The 18809-nt window shown below is 35.6% G+C and overlaps 1 protein-coding gene across 1 annotated transcript; it reads right to left on the bottom strand.

Annotated features, from left to right (window-relative positions):
- Positions 1–265: 265 nt before the first annotated feature.
- rragd (ras-related GTP binding D) lies at positions 266–14789 on the bottom strand. The gene is made up of 7 exons (XM_056267224.1): positions 14446–14789; positions 10044–10339; positions 7451–7650; positions 7255–7369; positions 5476–5618; positions 4155–4303; positions 266–583 (listed from the first exon to the last, which is right to left on the bottom strand). The coding sequence occupies exons 1-7, from the start codon at positions 14573–14575 to the stop codon at positions 432–434; spliced, it is 1185 nt and encodes a 394-aa protein (XP_056123199.1). The 5' UTR covers positions 14576–14789; the 3' UTR covers positions 266–431.
- Between the last annotated feature and the right edge of the window lie 4020 nt (positions 14790–18809).

Below are 18809 nucleotides of genomic sequence, written 5' to 3'. Positions count from 1 at the left end.
AATTCTGAATAAAAAGGGGGAAATTCTATTTTAATTGAGCAATTAAATTTCTTTCTTCTTTTATAGTGCATATAGAAGTTAAATGACATGTTTGTGCCCTACTGTACATATGCGATAAATATCTTGCTTTAGTGACTTTGGAAATGGTTTTTACCATGTATTTTGTGGGAAACTGTAGCACAATTGATTCTTTTTTTCAGTAAAAAATATTATTGAAAAAAAAAAAGGGTTCTTTGCGAACAGTTAAAAGTAAAACATGGATGGCTAAGTTAGAAGTGCAAGATATTTAATGCACAAATCAGTCTGTATGGCCCTTTTGGATTGCTGAAGAGCAGTAAGTGGCCCTGAAAAAGACTCAGAGCTCAAGCAAAGTCTGTGTGAATCCTTCACACTCGAGTCACTGTAACAGGCTGGACGGCTTTCAATGCTCTTCAATGAGGATGCACCTGAGTCCCGTTTGGCACGGTCTGTCTGCTCCACCTCCTCTGGCTCAGAAGCTTCCGACTCCTCTGCACTTTCAAGCGCACGTCAAACACCTCCTCTATGGCTTTCTTGAAACAGTGGAAATTGTAGTCGATAAGTCCTGTGTGAGCAAAGAGAAGTGTAACTAGTCTGCGGTAGGAAAGCCCAATCCCAAATTAGACCACTGCATAAATGCACTTTGAATTAAGACTGTGACACACATAACAAGAGATGTCATTTAGCTTTGATCCAGAGATTGAAAAAAAAATCTACATTAAATATTTACTAACACCTACATGGAGCTATAATATGAAAGCTAGTGTACAATATTCAGTACCACTTGATGGGTGCCAACTGGCTTTATGAACTCACAAATTATGAAATATTCAGTTTAACCAAAGACTTAAGACATACAAAGGTGGTATTCATATTATATTTACATATTACATTATCATATTCATATACTCATTACTATTGCTAATTCCAAATTCAGAGGCTGCATCTTTCGAAAGAGGCATTCGATGTGGCTGTCCCAATTCGAAGGCTCCTTCAAATGCGTCCTTTGTTTTCCCGTGAAATGAAGGATACAACAGATGGATCCTTCGTGGCCTTGCCTACCCCATAATTTATTGTGCTCCAGTGACGACAGGATTTTCTGAGAGAAATTGGCGAATTACACTTTTAAATGCAATTATTGGGTTTTAACTTACTCAAATATATAATAATATAAATATAAAAATAAAAAAGCATGTTAAAGCGGTTCAAATGTTGACATATCTTACTAAGATGTGATTATGCAATCTAGTTTATACTCTTTATTATATACAGAAATGGATCATAGTGAATATATTTAGACAGTTTGTGAACCCTGTTTTGTTTTCAGACAGTTTAATATAACTTTCAAAAAAGTCCAGTACAAACTTTAGGGTCAGTCAATGGCAGATGTCACAGTTGCTAGGCGACAAGAATAGTCGTCCATAGGCTAGACCGTCCCATTTAATAACGCTCAGGCTGACCTTCACGGCCTTCGAAGGCGTGACCTTTGAAGTCCGAGTCCTTCGAAGGATGTAGCCCTTTGAATTGGGACACATCCTATGAATTGGAGAAAGTGCAATGTGCAATATGGCGGAATAAGTCCCAGCGTCTACATTAAAAATTGGTTAAGACATTGTCACTGTTTCTATAGCAAAAAGAGCTTTTAAAGACAGCTGCAGTGTTCTGAGACACGCGCGTATGACTGCACATGCAAAAAAATGCTGATTTTTTTGTCATGATTTCAGCATTTAGAAAACAAAATTATGAGACAGTTGTTGTCAGATTTCATTGGTGATTTCAAATATGAAATTTAATCGTAAGCCTGGTGAACAGCTTTGGAGAATTTGATGTTTCCCCATTCAAAGTGATGGCAGCTGTACTTGCATGACTGAAATAGCAGCCGAGAGGCATTCCAAAGATGGCCGCCGGCGCCGAGTTTGCCTTAAAGGAACTTTGATTTGAACAGAAAAATAGACCAGTTCCCGAGATTTTCCTCTTGAACATTATTTATTAACAGAGTGTCTATATACATAAAGTTCAAATAGCCCAATGCCTAAGTAATGTCCCAACAAGGATGCATCCATTTATGATTTTAATGATTACAATCATTATTTCGATTAATTGTACAATTCGATGTATAATCGTATTAATTGTAGGCTAATTAAAACAAAAGTTTGTAAATATATATTATATACACACACACACACACATTATATAGATATATATACATACACATACACACACACACATATATATAAACATTTACAAACTTTTGTGTTAATGCGATTAAAATTCATCTAACATAAAATGTATCTCGATTAAATGATTTGACAGCTCTAATAATCATATACACTGAATATTTTGGTATTATCACATACCGTTTTATAATGTACTACAATACATTGAGGTGCAAATATTATCTGCCACTATTTGTATAGTATAAAATCTAAATAATATTTACATTTAGTGCAAAGAAAATACTGCTGTTTTAAATTAGTGTAAAATAGCCTCTGGCAAAAATTAATCAGTTCAGTTAAATATCTATTAGCGTGAATAAATAATTATAATGTATATACTACTATGACTCTCTTTAAACGCTAAGTTATGTCATCAAAGAAGTCAGTGCTGTAGGTTTCCTCTGAACAAATCCACGCCTATGTAATATGTCTTGTTTTCCCCACTGACTAATATGATTTCTCATGATACTCTCCCTAACCTCCTTAGTATTTCCTAGCATGAATATTTCAAACTTCATTAGCCTCCCAAGGATTTCACTAATTATCCCATTCTCTGTGAATGCAGCTTACACCAGCAGCTTTTTTTTTTGACTGATTTAAGACAAATGTACTGTAGCTGTAATTGCTAAAAACAGCTTTTAGTAAAAGCTGATCTATAGGCTATTCCTGTTGTCTCAGTTTAATCTATATGTTCTGCATGAAGGAATTGTTAAAAGATATTTGGCGCATGCTAGTTTTTCTATCAGCTGTGTCACATTTTATTAGGGTTATAGTATGGTTTATTCACATTAAATGTATAGTTTACCCAAAAATTGAAATTTTATCATCATTTACTCACCCTCAAGTTGTGCCAAACCTGTAGCATATGAGTTTCTTTGTTCACAAATCATTCACAAAAGAATGTTGGTAACCGGACAATTGATGGTAGCCATTGACTTCCATATTATTTTTTAACTGCTATGGAAGTCAATGTCTGCCATCAACTGTTTGATTACCAACATTCTTCAAAATATCTTCTTTTGTGTTCAAAAGAAGAAGAAAAAAACTCATACAGGTCCTATCTATCAATTTAAAGAATGGATATTGGTGGAGCAGTAAAAAGAATAGCTATTGATAACTGGAGACAGGGGCTTGCTGTCACTTTTTACTCCAGTGAGTATTTCTGTTTTACTTTTTTAAAAGCCAGTTTGTGCTTGGCTTCATAACATCTACATAAAATCACATTTCTACCATAATTGCTAAGGAAAGCAAATACTCAGTTCAATTAAATCCATTTTAACTGCTATTGGAGAATACCACTACATGTGTGGCATCTTGTCACAATAGGAATCAACTGTTTTTTGACAATTTTTTTTTTAAGTTTAAAAGTTTGGGATAATTTATTTTAAAGAAATTAATATTTTTACTCAGCATGGATGCTTTAAATTGATCAAATGTGACAGTTATAACAGACATTAACAGACACCAAATCAGCACATCTGAATTATTTCTGACAGATCATGTGACACTAAAGACTGGAGTAATGGCTAATGAAAAATCAGCTTTGTCATCACATGAATAAATGACATAAAATATACTAAAATAGAAAACACTTTGTATAAATTGTAATAGTATTTCACAATATTACAAGAGACTTAAAAAACATAAAAAAAATCTTACAGACCCAAAACTTTTGAACGTAGTATATATGATCATGAGAATGGAAACCTGCCATTAAGCAATTAAACAGGCTTTTCAGCTACATTTAAACAGTACAATTATTTTTCTACTCAAAATCTCAATGTTACTGAAACACTAAGTAGCCATCTAAGTAGACTACTTCTCCATGTGACAACTACCTGGTCTCCCCTAAATGGAAAATGGCAGATTTAAACAATAATATTACACCAAACATATTTCCTCGTTGTCCAGAAAGCTCACCTTTCCTCTCAAAACTCTCTTCCCTGAGGAAACACACCAGGGCAAGAAACTTGGTGACCTCTTTTAGGTACATGACCGTAGTGTTGTTCAAGTGGATTATGGCCATGGATTCTTTATCATATGGAGTTCCTGCCTCATCTCCAGTCAATCTGTGTATATATATATATATATATATATATATATATTTAAAAGAACAATTAAAACAAATCAAAAACAAAACCACCTCTCATCATGTCTTCCTTGCGTTCAGCAGTTCCAGAGACATTACAAGCTTTTTTTTTGTTGCACTTGTCCTTCAATAATGAGTCCGTAATTAACACATTCCCTGACGGGATGCTTCCTCCGAGGACGGGCGGCTTCCTTTCCCAATTTAGCTAAAGAACAGACTACATTTGAAAAAAAAAAGTGAAATTGTATCTGTGTGGAACAGATGTTGATTCATATCGTAATTATCAAAATGAACAGATGCCCTGTCATAATCCCCTGCTTTTATAACCAAACAAATTTATGCTATTATGCATGGATATTACAAATATAGAAATATTTTCACACAAAAAAGAAAGCACAGAAATGATGATGATCAAATTGAGACGACATAATAAAGGGTGTAATTTGAAGCTTCCTGATACTGAGAGCACGGATCAATGCGAACATGATGAATAGGGAAAAAAATAAGCAGCTTATTAATTTCAATGAGTAATAAACAAGCCGGCTTGCGGAAATTAATTTCACAGCAGCTCGGCTAATGTACAAATATAAATAAAAGTCGTATTCTACAAATTAGCCCACAAGCAGGCATGCAAAAATGGCCTCTCAGTTACCGACTAAGGCTAAAATTTGCAGGGTTAACAGTACTGTCTGCTCCCCAATTCATGGGATAGTGCTGAGGTGGCCCATCTGCTCTTGCAAGCCACTGCGAACCGACAGCTGTGCTGCCCCGGGTCAGGCCTGCGTTCCTGTACCTACTCAGACCGCGGTGTCCCGTCAAATTACAGGACAAATAGGGTCGACGGTGCTGGAGGTGCAACTCTCTGCCCTTCCAAAGTTTAAAGCCAGTGTTTACATATCCCAGAGTTATATGCTGCTAATCCACAAAAGATTTAATCACAGCCAGCAATGGCTATAGGGAAACAAAGTTGTTGCATGTAGAATGTTTTTGTGTATTTTTAGATGCATGGCAAGAAATAATTATAGTGAGGGAAGGCGCAAGGCTTGCCATGCTGCTTCATGTCTATGGGATAAGAACGTGTTACATAGCGTATTGTGACTGTGGAGGGAACTGTATGGGATTGAGATGGTGGGGAATCTAGGTGTCACTCACCCATAGATGCACGAGATGTCGATAACCACATCTATCATGTCACAACACAACTCGTAGGTCTGCATGTCCACCGGGCTGCTGTCGGTTGCTATGTAAATCTTACTAACCACATCAAAGAGAAAAGCCTTTTCAATCCCTGAATTCTGCAATGAGAGCACAGGGCCGGGTTAGGGGTCAGCAGTTATTCTTAAGAAGAAATGCAGCGGAACAGGACATCATATCTTAGAACACTTTGAAGTGGAAATGAATCACGCAACCAAGTAATCAACTGCATTGCAAGTACTGTTGTTAGAAAAAGCATCTAACTCTATAAAAGCTGTTGAAAGACTAGAAATCCTCTTCCCAAGATAAATGTGACTTTTGGGACTGATGTTTTTAAGTTTGTAAAAGCATCACATTAGGTTTTAAATGGCAGTTAAATACTGTAAATAAAAATATATATATATTTATATCATATTTTAAATAACTACATTGTTCATAACATTCAAAAGTAAATTCTTTTATGCTCACCGAGGCTGCATTTACTTGAGCAAAAATACAGCAAAACTGTAATATTGCAAAACATTTGTACAATTTAGCTGAATTTTCAGCAGTTTTCAGTCACATGATGGTTCTAATAAATCATTCTAATATGCTGATTTGGTGCTAAAAAATATTTATTATTATTAGCAATGTTGAAAACAGTTTTTTCTTTCAGGATTATTTAATGAATAGAAAGTTCAAAAGAACAGCATTTATTTAATATAGAAAACATTTTGAAATATTATAAATGTCTTTACTGTCACTTTTCAAATCAATAATCAATTCAATGCATCCTTGATGAATAAAAGTATTAACTTCTTTAAAAAAAAATCTTACTGACCCAAACTTTTGGACAACAATCTATGTAAATAATCTAATTTAAATATATTCACAGTGTAGGGACAGAGATCAAGAACACGAATCTATCAAACCAGACAATGCATAAAAAACAGATTAATATCACAATGCATTGGCAGACGGTTAAGAGATTTCAATCTACATAATGTCAAATCTATAAATTGTTCAGCTTTCATACTTGTATAGCATTGTCTTTTTACAATGTCAATTTACCCTCTGCTGCCTCCAGCTGGCGAACTGCTCAAGTATTTATGGTTCTGCTAAATGTAATTGCTTTTTTGATCAACATAAAAATAAAACACGAGCACCAAGCAATTATATTACGTTTGAGAGAGATCATAATAAATAATAATGGGTTTTGTAATAATCATGTTGAATATTTTTTCCATTTTACTTAACTTCAAGCAGCAAATCACAGGGGAGTGCAAATGTACCCATGCTAATGGATGAATGTGACCATATTTAATGCGCAACAGATAGCAAATTATGCTTTCTGGTTATGCGTCTATACGTGAAAATGTTTAGCAAAAAACATCAAATACATAATTTCTTTTGACATGTTCTTGCATGATACTGAAACCACTTTGCAAGTTATAATTAGTGTATCGCTCTTTTAATTCTAAATAAGACTTCCATCATCATTTACAACCAATGACGTCATAATTGGTCAATTCTTGCTACCTCAGTTCATGCACAAAATAAATATATATATATATATATATATATATATATATATGAATTACTACAAATTTCTAAGGTCTTAATGATAATAACAGTCATTGAGAAAGAACCTAACTAATTCAACACTAATAGATTCATCACTGATAAGATTATGAAACCAAGATATTAAAACTAGTGAGGTAGGCCACACAGAGAACTAAAAGATGTTCAGCTACTCACAGATATAAAAATGTTAAGCAGATTCTCAAGGGTGGGAAGTTGAGGGATGAGTTTCTGCACAACTTTACTGAAAGCCTCAAAGATTGAATGATCATAGATGCTCGTCAAGTAGAAACTGAAAGAAATAATACATTTCACGTCACAATTCCAACATCTGTAAAAACTGCCACAATATCTGAGCAGTTATAATACATACCTTAAGTGTATTCTTTCTAAACCGGCATCGGCTAGATCATCATTGGCTCGTTTGTGTATGTCCCTCTGTTTCTCAATCTTGTGGTCATCTGACAGCCCATCCACCTTGTGGATGAACACCTCAAAGTTGATATCTGGATTGACCTTGTAGGCTCTTGTCACAGTGAGGTGAAGTCTACTCAGTGCCTCCACATAATCATCCTGAACAGGAAGACATTATAGTGTGTTCTTAAGACAGACAGAATATTTTAAAGCACTACAAACTCAAGAACTGAACCCCGAAAAAAGTCCCCTCAGTCCCCTGGTTCTGAGACTTACTAACCTGACTAACTCTACGAACACTAACCAGTCTCAGACCAGCACTGCTTCTCACACAAACATCAAAATAAACCAAATTATTGAACAGTCTAAAAATACATATCTGGAACATTGGGATCAGGAAACTAAAACGCAAAGTAAATTACAATTCTATCGAACTCTGAAATCAAATTATGAATTGGAAGAATATCTCCAGAGTGTGAGAGACACAAAGCAGAGACGGACCCTGAGCAAGTATGGGCTGAGTAAACACAGCAGCCTAGCCATCGAGACCGGCAGACACAGAAAGAGCTGGTTACCCCGAGAGCAAAGGGTGTGTGTTCACTGTAGGACATGAGAGATCGAGACAGAGAGATCGAGACAGACACTTCCTCCTTCACTGTCACAATTACAGTTCAATCAGAGACCTCCACATAAACAAATTCACAAACTTTACAGCCATGACTGAAATAGATCATATAAAGATCATACTAGGAGAGGGACAGACAGCAGCACTGGCTGCTAGATATGTGTGTGTGTGCCACAGCCTGAGAGACAGCAGGTGAATGTGTGTGTGAAGTGTGTGTCTGACCTCAGTGTGTTTCCCTACTGTCTACCACAGTGACCCTCAGTAATGTGTGAGTGTGTTTTTATTTATTTATTGATAGGGACAATGCTCATTGATCAACAAACAAGTTCCTTGCTGTAAACAAGCCAGAGTTAGCTACAAGTGCTAGTTTCCATCTGTTGTCCCTAGCCAGATCTTAACAGGCACCCTAAAATACAAAAGTCAATAAAAATACACTATAAATTTAATAAATACAGTAGAAATGTAATAAATACAGTAGGAATTTTAAAACAATATGAGCCTACCCTCAAACAGACAATATATTGCTCACCTCACCTAACCCTCAACATAATTACAGTTTAAAGTAAATGCAGTATATTAAAAAAAGCAAAGAAATGTTCATGGTTACAACTGTAATTGTCCCTAATCCAAGATTTAATCTGTTTTTTTTTTTTAAAGAGGAGAGGCTATTACACTCCCTTAACTCATTGGGCAGACTATTCCAAAAAATTGTAGCTCTGACAGAAAAGGCTGTGTTTCCAATCCTACTTTGTCTATATTGAACTATGCAGTCCCCTCTGGTAGTTGCTCTGGTTACTCTATTGACCTTATCTTTCTGTTTTATTAACTGGCACAGTGGTGGTGGCACGTATATGTTAAAACACTATGGTATCAAATGTTCACACATATTTTAATTTGTTACACTGTTAATTTGTACAATTAATTTAATTTGTACATTTAAATTTAAGTTATGTTATAATATTTTATTATTTTGATGTCTTTATAATTATTCCAATTATTCCTATGTATTCCAAGTAGGGCTGCAGCTATCGATTCTTTTTGTAATCGATTAATCTAGCACTTAATCGATCGATTAATCGAGTAATCGGATAAAAAAAATGTGTGTGTTTTTAAACAACCAAAACAAATAATGCATAACGAAAATGATGTGGCTGTAAAATTATCAAGCATTTGGCTTTTATTTCTAAAAACAAAAAACAAAAAAAACTGGTATTTATTCCAACTTCAACATTTGGCTCCAAAACTAAGCCTATTTATTGCAATTTTTACCCATTTAGTATAAGTGCCAACAATGTTCTATGCTCAATTACTTTGGTAGCCGATTAAAATGTCTTCCCCAAAAGTACGAGTGGATTTGGAGAAGCAGGCTGGGGAATTTCATTTTTTGTTGTTGTCTGTAACTATTTGGAAGACGTGACATACAAACAAGGTCTCGCAAAGACTGCAATACAATATTTGTTCCTCCATCACGTCCCGGTGTATACAGTGAAGGCATGCTGAAATTATTGTTGCGTGGCCACATAAAAGTTTAAGCATTATGTGATGCATTGCCGCAATTGCCAACTAAATTCAAATTGTATCACGCGCTATAGTATATAGATCCTTGCGCGTATAGTGCGCGTCATAGGAATTTAACGAGGCTTCGAGGCAGAGTTTTTGCCTCGAGGCATTTTTGTAATCGAGTAAATCGAGTAACTCGATGAATCGTTTCAGCCCTAATTCCAAGCTTTGGCAATATTGTATATGTACAGTCCTGCCAATAAAGCAATTTTGAATAGATAGACAGATAGATAGATAGATAGATAGATAGATAGATAGATAGATAGATAGATAGATAGATAGATAGATAGATAGATAGATAGATAGATAGATAGATAGATAGATAGATAGATAGATAGATAGATAGATAGATAGACAGACATTTCACCTGCGAGTCTATGACAAAGATGAGAGCCCCTGTGCCACGAAATATCATCTCATAGTCGAATGTGGGGTCGAAGAAATCAATCTGACCAGGAAAGTCCCAGATTTGGAAGCTGACAAAGGAACTGTTGGAAACATCCTCTCGACAAATCTTATTGGTGCTTTCCAGAAAGAGAGTCTCGTTGGGTGACATCTTGTGGAATACAACTTTCTGAATGGAAGACTTGCCACTTCGCCTCAGGCCCATGAGCAGGATCCGCGGTTTCACCTCGCTGCTGAACGGATCACTGAACCCCAGCACTGTACAACAGCCAAACACAGGAACACTGCTTGAGAATATGCAGCATAAACACGCAGGCTATTTTTGGTTAATGGTAAACCAAAGGCAGAATTCAAACAACTAAACTGAGCCAAAATGAACTGCTATTGACAGCTATACTGCAACTAATGTTCAAAGGTTTGGGGTCAGTAAGATTTATTTATTTTAATACCTTTATTTAGCAAGGATGCATGAAATTGACCAAAAGTGACAGTACAGCCTTTTACGTTGTTACAAAAGATTTCTATTGGTAAATGCAATATACGTTTGTTTACTAATTTATGTTGTCACTATGCATAGTACTATAGTATTCACTATTGTCGGTTTTGTTCTGTAATGCTATGTCCCTTTTTATACACCGTTCTGATAGGAATAAGAGTGACAACCTTATTTCCAGGAAATGTGAGAGTGAGTTGGGTTTTGGGTATGGCATGAACAGACTCACCTTCATATACTCACCCTCATGTCGTTCCAAACCTGTACAAGTTTCTTTCTTCTGGTGAACACAAAGGAAGATATTTCAAAGAATTTTGGTAATCAAACAAAGGCACCCATTGACTTCCATAGTAGGAAATACTATGCAAGTCAATGGGGACCATAAACTGTCTTGTTACCAACATTCTTTAAAATATCTTCTTTTGTGTTTGTTTCATTTTTGGGTGAACTATCCCTTCAACAGCTAATTGTCTATCATGTCACTGATGTCGCCTATGGCCCTGTCCCAAATGGCACACTCCGGACTTGTGGACTTCCTCAGAGTCCACACTTCGGTGACGTCATGTAGTGCAGACCTATAGGGCCCTTAGCGCGAGTCCGCGAGGGCGCATTGAGAGGTATTTTTGGGACAGACTCGATCGTCACGCCGGAAACAGGAAGACGGTCTGATTGTTGTTATGGACAGGAGCTACAGGTTCGGGGAAATATGCTGCCTATTGTTGTTGTGTTTACATATGACTCAGTAAAGCCCTGACATTCTGTTCTATTTATTTAATTAATCATAATGCGATCGTATTATTCAGCTCGCTATTATTAGCCTATGTTTGAGACATCAACCACTGGTCGATGATCATAATGTTTGTATAAACTTGTCAAAAAAACCGTAAATGATAATTACACTTAAATATTTTCTTCTCAGCCATGTTAACAAATGTCCGTGAGCGAAATCCCATCCGTTGTCTGATTGGCCTTTCGCAAGGATTCCTGGGTAGTTAAAGTGCGTGGAGCCTGCATCTGGGTACAAAGGGGCGCTGCTGAGCACACTTCAGAGCGTTAAAATGCTAAATGGGACGGCCTACGGACTCGTAGACTCGGCGAGCACGCGTAATTTAAGTCCGCGAGACCGAAAGTCCGCATGAAGTGCGCCATTTGGGACAGGGCCTGAAGCATGAGATTTTGCTGTCAATCACTAATGTTAGGGTTATCTGTGCTCATAGAGCGAGACACATAAATAACCAAATATTTGAAGAATGACAACAGCTGGAGTATATTGAATTACTCAAAAAGTTACAAAAAAACTATACAACGCCTTGATATTTACTGCCAAGTCTGCAATTATCTTGTCACTATGGTTACTGGCATCACTCAAGATTGATTGACAAAAGATTGACATTGGTTATGTGTACTGTAGCCTATACAGAAAGTATTTGATTGAAAGTCATGTATTCAAAATGATAATAACTAGTCCAAAATGAAAGTACACCTAAAAAAAGAGCTGCATGTAAGGATAACAAAAATGATGGCTAAACATTTTTTTTTTCTGTAGGTAGCCGAAACCATGAATGTTTTGACATATAAAACATATTATAAAAAGATTAAAGGCGGCATTAGAATAATTGTCATATTTATTTAATTTCAAAACAGTATCATTCTGGATCATTGCACAATACTTTAACATCTAAAAGAGGCATGAACGTTGCCACAAACTGCTGTTAATAACATCTGCTGGGGACAAGTTCATACACTCCCAATTAGCCATGTATAGCTAAGAAGTGAAAAGAGAAATGGCATACTAATCCCATCAGTTTAAATCATATCAGCAGAATGACTGGTGGAGTTGTGGGCACAGCCTACACTGGCATTCCACTCCTTCATATCACATGCTGCAGATGATTTGATGACTGTGACCTTGCTAGCTCTCAGCTGAGGAATGTCAACTGCATTTGGTGAGACTGAGGGACACTTCTAGTCTCAAAATACAGCCTGCAGTGTTTATCAAAGTGTCTAATAGGGGCACCACATAGTGAGGAGTAGTGTGTTGGGTGTTTGTTAAACGGGTAAACAACTAATTGTAAAAAAGCAAGTCCAGGAAAACTTCAGCTGAGCTGACAATTATCATTTGCATCTAAAGTTGTGTGTAGAAACAATGGAATGAGCCATAAGAAATGCTTAGCTTAAAAATCTAATTGCTTTCTAAGAAATCTTGTAAGTTGAAGCTTGAAGCTAAATTATGCCATGGTCTGTCTGAACACTCGACTCTGATTGGTAAAACAGTTTAATGCACGGGTAGTTCCAAGTCTAATTACTATCTATATTAATGCACTGTTTTTATTGAAGCACATACTCGCGGACAGAGATCGGAGACAGTGGTTTTCCCGCAGAATTGGGCTACTTTCACACTGTTTTCACGGGTTGAAGTAAGCTAGTTTTGGCTGTGATTCCTTGTTTTAAATAGCAATCGGGCTGGTTTTGTTATGCAGACCTGGCAACCCTGATTGAAGATAGCGCTGCGCAAAAACAGAAACAGGAGCACTGAAACTAGTTGTCAACGCTGCCCTGCGACATTTATTGTTAATAAATTAACTTTGCTACTGAATCTCTACATTATATTACGCAGCAAGGAGGTTGTAGCGTCGCTGTTTTTGAAGTAATTAAACTCACAGCTTCATTGCTGATGCTGCACAGACACAGGTAATTCACACACACATCTCTCTCTCTTGCTCGCTCTCTCTCTTTCTCTCTATCCATAGGCTAATTCATTCAAATAAATATTATAATTAAATCAAATAAACATAACCTTACCGCATTACTTTATCTCTGTGTCTGATTTAAAGCAGGCAGAATGTTAGAACTAACGAGTGATAGCTGACGTTAATAACAGTGACCGTCATTTTAGCCCTTTCATTCAAATTTAGCGCTGCAAATACCAATGACAGCTTTAACTTGACAATGCTGGCAAATTACCATGGTATAAACAGGATAATCCACGGCTAGCTGTGCATTAAACGATTTTAATGCACGACATGGAGCCGCCCGACGCAAAGCTTCCATAAAGATCAAATAGCCAAACTGAAATCACATACTTAAATCACACAAATCCATACACAAACTTATATAACAGATGGTCTTTAAATAAAACCAGGTAAGACAAGTAAGGCAAGGTAAGAAATGTGTGCACTCTCATTAATAAACCCCTTGTAAATATTTACCATAGTATTTACACCAATTAGTAGTAGGCTACCAATTTAATTAGGTTACTAGTTTGTTGCTACTTTCAAAACCATATCAGTTTCAAGTAGCTAATTTTTTTTTATGATACTGGTGGCTAATGTCAAATCACCACAGTTATTAATTTAGTAACACAGCTCCCTTTTTAATAAATCTCTTATGTACATTTACCAAAACACAGTTCCCACCAAAACACCTTACAGTAGTAACCAGTTATTAGCATTCCTTTTAAAACCATAATACATAGGATCTCAAATAGTGTAAGAAGAAGAATATTTTATTGATTTTTAAAATATTAAGTTACCAACCAAAGTTTCCAACAAACACTAGTTGCTGAAACTATTGTTAGTAGGCCTACTTTTAAAACATAATACATTTAAATATAATCTCAAATATTGTAAGAAGCTTACAGAATATTAAATTGACCCATTTTTTTTTCTTTTTTTTTTTACATTTGGTGGCTAATAACATCAAGTAACCACAGTTCTTCTGTGACTTGTAGCAACAAACTAACTGTTGTATTTTAGAGGGACTTTACTGTTAACATTTTCTGTAATGGAATCACACTTTGCGCCCGTTTAGAAACATGTAAAATATAGATGAGCCCATATTTATGAGTGCAAAATTAAATCTATCCCCTAACCTCCTTCATCACAGCCGCAGTCTCCGTCCCCGTCAGTGAATGTGTCGAAATCATCATCGTCGTCATAATATTCGAACGACAGCGCTTCGTTTTCTCCGTCCACTTCATTGTAGCTCCTTTCGCTTGTCATTCTCTGAGTTTGAGAAATTTAATCTGAGGAGGCAGCCTAACTTTTCCACATTGTCACCTGATATGGCCAAGCCATGGTGAACTTTCACCTCCCCCTCTCCCTCACACACACACACACACACAGCCCGCCTGCGTGAGGAATCACAGCACATTGTGACTATTCATCACAGTCATCCCAGAATGAAGAAAGAGCTGCAGTGCAGAAGAACTTGAGTGAGAGAAGAGTGAGAGGACAGACGCCTCCCTTCCCCAAACAAACAGACCATGCATGGACTCCAACGATGGCTGTCACTGTGGATCTCGGGAGATGTAGTTTTCCCCCCACACTTGTTTAGTAAACTTCGCCTAATAGTTTATTTTTCTCGTTTATTGTTGTTATTTTATTATATTACACAGAAATGCTAAAGTGTACACCAAATGGCAAATCATTAAAACAATTGATAATAATATATCAATAATGTATAATAATGTAATGTATAAAAACACAACAATGATAATTTATGTATATATAAATGTAATGTTGATGACATTTGAACTTTTATGTATTTAGCATTTTAGTATTATTAATATTAAAAATTATTAAATAGTTTACGTTAATTTATATGAAATGCTATTAGTAAATATGAATAATAATAATAATATTAATATTATTAATCTATCTATCGTCATTTTATTTAATTTCTAAACTAGATGCTAGTCGAAATTATCTACTTGTTTTATTATTTCAGAAACCAAATATGGATTTCAAAGCCAAGGACAGAATGGCCTGTCATTTGATTTTGAGCTGTCCATCTGTGCAAACCGCTGGATGGCGCTGCGATGTCGCGCTCAATAACTATGGAGAATATTCAAACACGTTTATGAGAGACGATCGAGTCTCATTCTCTCTTCAGGTTCACCATTGGAAATCTAAATAATTAATACCATAATTGTTATTAAGATTAGTTAACTTTCTAATTTAGCTCTCTTTCTGTTTGTAGTAAAACTTCTCAAAGTCTCAAACTTTATTATTGTAGACCTACACCTTTGTCCTGATGTTCCAATGTGAGCTTTGCGACCAAAAAAGGGAATACTCAATGCACTGCCTAATGCGGAATAATGCGGAATAAAGACAATTGCATCAGAGAGCTGGAAACTCTTATAGCTGCACAATAAGGTAGTATGCACAATGACTCCAGATTGAACTTCAGCCCATCATCTCTTGAAAGCTCGCTTTTATAGCCTCACATGATGTACCGCCACAAAGCCAGCAGACTGCAGCTGATGTTGGGAATTTCCTCTGGGACAGCAGACGGGTGAGTGTGAGGTGGTGTAGTAGTACAGATGTTTAGTGTGTGCACTGCTGTAAGTAGGCTATATGAACTCTGGCCTCTGCTTTCTCAGACACTGATGCTGTGTGTGGAACCAGTCCTGCTCTGACCCAACGGAAACTCTAAAAAGGTAATTTATTAATTTTATTATGACTATTAAGTCATCTTTAATTACCTTTTTAGTTAATACTTATGTTGATTATCCAATCTTAAGTAAACTCAAAGGGTTTTCTTTTCAACTAATGTTTGAAAATAAAAAATAAAATTATATTATCAGAATTTCATGGATGTGTGTGGTCATTCGTCATCAATCTTTATTTAAAACATTGTAATGCCTAGAATATGTAGACATAAGCTAAACAATCTATTTCATAACTATATTGCACTGCTATTACATGGTGGAACTAATTTATTTAACACATTGATATTTAATGCATACAATATGCTGTTGTTGCTTACAGTGACAGCCAGTTGATGAGTGATTTCAACAGCCCGATTTGAATGTGCTATATAGTTTTGCTCATAGCAGAGTGGGGTTCAATTTAAGCTTCGAGGTCAGTTGATCATTATATAGCCTTACAAGATCAGCTTAGAAATGATCCACGAGGATCGGGCTATAAGCAGAAAGGCTGGTACTGCAATGACAGGAGCTGTACATCTGTTCTGCGTTCAATTTCCATATAAAATATATTATACTGTAAAAGAACCACAATATATACTGAAGCATTACGTGATTTACATAGATTTTACCTGAAGCAGAATTATGTTGTGTTCCTTGAATGTGTAAGTTGCCAAAGGAAATTCTATGAGCAGAGATTGTATCTGCTTGTTAATAATTGTATGATACAGTACCTAATACTGATCCACCCTATACCCTGCAAACACTTTTAATCTTTGTGTTATCTTAATATGTATAATTTCCCTGTGGACGGAGTAATGCAATATTCATGAAACCGTGAGTACGGCCTTGAAAACAACAAAAACTGCATGAGCAAAGCACACGAATCCAGAATCGCTGTATTGCATGCAACCCACTTTAAACGCAGATGTTGCTTTTACATACTTCATGATGACTTCAAAGGAGAAACATAGTAGAATGTCATTAATACAGAAGTCCTGTGTTGAGAGCTGATTGAGTTATTCTAAGATCTGTTAGATGTTGAGAGACATTAACATCTCTGTCTCCTTGACATCCAGACTTATCTGTTTGTTTTATGTGAATGCAATATCATATCTCCTTCAAACACCTACTTTGCTTAGCTTGAAAATGATTTTATTTGACAAATATTGAATGTTCATGCATAAAGGTGATGATACACAGGGCAACTTTTTGAGCAATGTTGCTGGGCAATGTTGTCGACAACGGACAACCACATGAGACACAGGGCCCAAGACCGATCTAAATTATCCAGATAGAAATGTATTGGTCACTTTCAATGGGAAAGTGCCCAAGCAACAATCGCTCGGCAAGATTGCCCAGCAACATTGCTCAAAAAGTTGCCCTGTGTATCATCACCTTTAGTCTCAATATGATATATCCAAGTAGAAACAGTACTGACGGCGAGACGCACAAAATGTTGGTAGGGATCGATTGTGCTCAAGAAATAGGTAGAGACTTCTGTCAGTATGGATGTGGGCAAAAAGTATTAAAAGTGTACTATAAAAGTGATGTATTAATTAAACATGTGTGACTTATACTTCCAATATGAACAACTTAAGACCAGCCTGATAACCTAAATTATTTAAAAATTTTACGAACAAAGCTTGTTTTAGTGCAGTGTGACATCAAAATTCATGAGCTACAGTATAGCCTAAAAGAGTGAGTGTCGTTGCATTCATGAACTTCATGAACTGTTGAGCAGCATACAACAGTAGTATTTCTATGTTATATATATATATATATATATATATATATATATATATATATATATATATATATAGCTCTTCTCCATCTGTCCTACTATATATATATATATATAGCTATATTATATATATAGCTCTTCTCCATCTGTCCTATGCTCCAGCTGTAGCTCCTAGGAGTCTGAGACTAAAATCTTTCTCTTCTTTTTTTTTTTTTACTGCACATTTGGTCCAGGCTTTTAATGTGTCCTTTGTTTAATGCATATTTTAAGCTGTTTTCACCAGACTTCAGAGCAAATCTCTCTAATGCTGCAATGTTACTGTGTGCAATCCAGATCTCTTTTCAGTGAGAGAATGAGATCATCACATGCTCTTTTACGAGAGATACTTATTCTTGAGGCATGGGTCAAAAATGTCCCATTTTCATTTTGATATTAATCAGAAAAGTGTTATTTTAGTATTATATATGGTTTTATTATGGTTATTTATTAATATTGTGAAAATCATTGATAATAACAGTATTTTAGTGCTTATTATTTAGTATTTATTCATATTTTAATACATATTTATATTGTGAATGTGTAAATGTAGCTTAATGATAGTACTTATACTTAATTCAGTTTAATTTCAAGTTTTTCATATAAAATGTAGCCTATATTTGTAATTTTATTTCAATTAATGCAACTGATTTTTAATCATTTTAGTTAACAATAACAACAAAATAGCATCAAGCTATCAGAAATGTATAAAGATATTAATATAGTATTTATGTTAATTTTATATTTATAAAGTTCTAGTAATATCAAAGTCAGCCTTCTGATGATTAATTTATCAAAGAGTTGATATCAGTTTCATTAGCTGATTATTTATTATAAATATTTTCCATGACCATACACATTATTATCCTACTGTGTTGACGAACTTAATAACAGAAAGGAAAATTTTGCGGGGATTTATTTATTAATTTTTTTAACATAAGTGAAGTCTCAGTTTATAAACACTTAGGCCTATTTTCTACATTTCTGCATATTGGCACGCACAGAATTTCCGGAGACAGACCTGAAA

The sequence above is a fragment of the Rhinichthys klamathensis genome, unplaced genomic scaffold (genome assembly GCF_029890125.1).
Source record: "Rhinichthys klamathensis goyatoka isolate OS25496 unplaced genomic scaffold, OSU_Roscu_1.1 h1tg000256l_1, whole genome shotgun sequence".
NCBI lineage: Eukaryota > Metazoa > Chordata > Actinopteri > Cypriniformes > Leuciscidae > Rhinichthys > Rhinichthys klamathensis.
The sequence above is the reverse complement of the archived record's forward strand: the minus strand, read 5'-3'. Positions and strand labels throughout refer to the sequence as shown.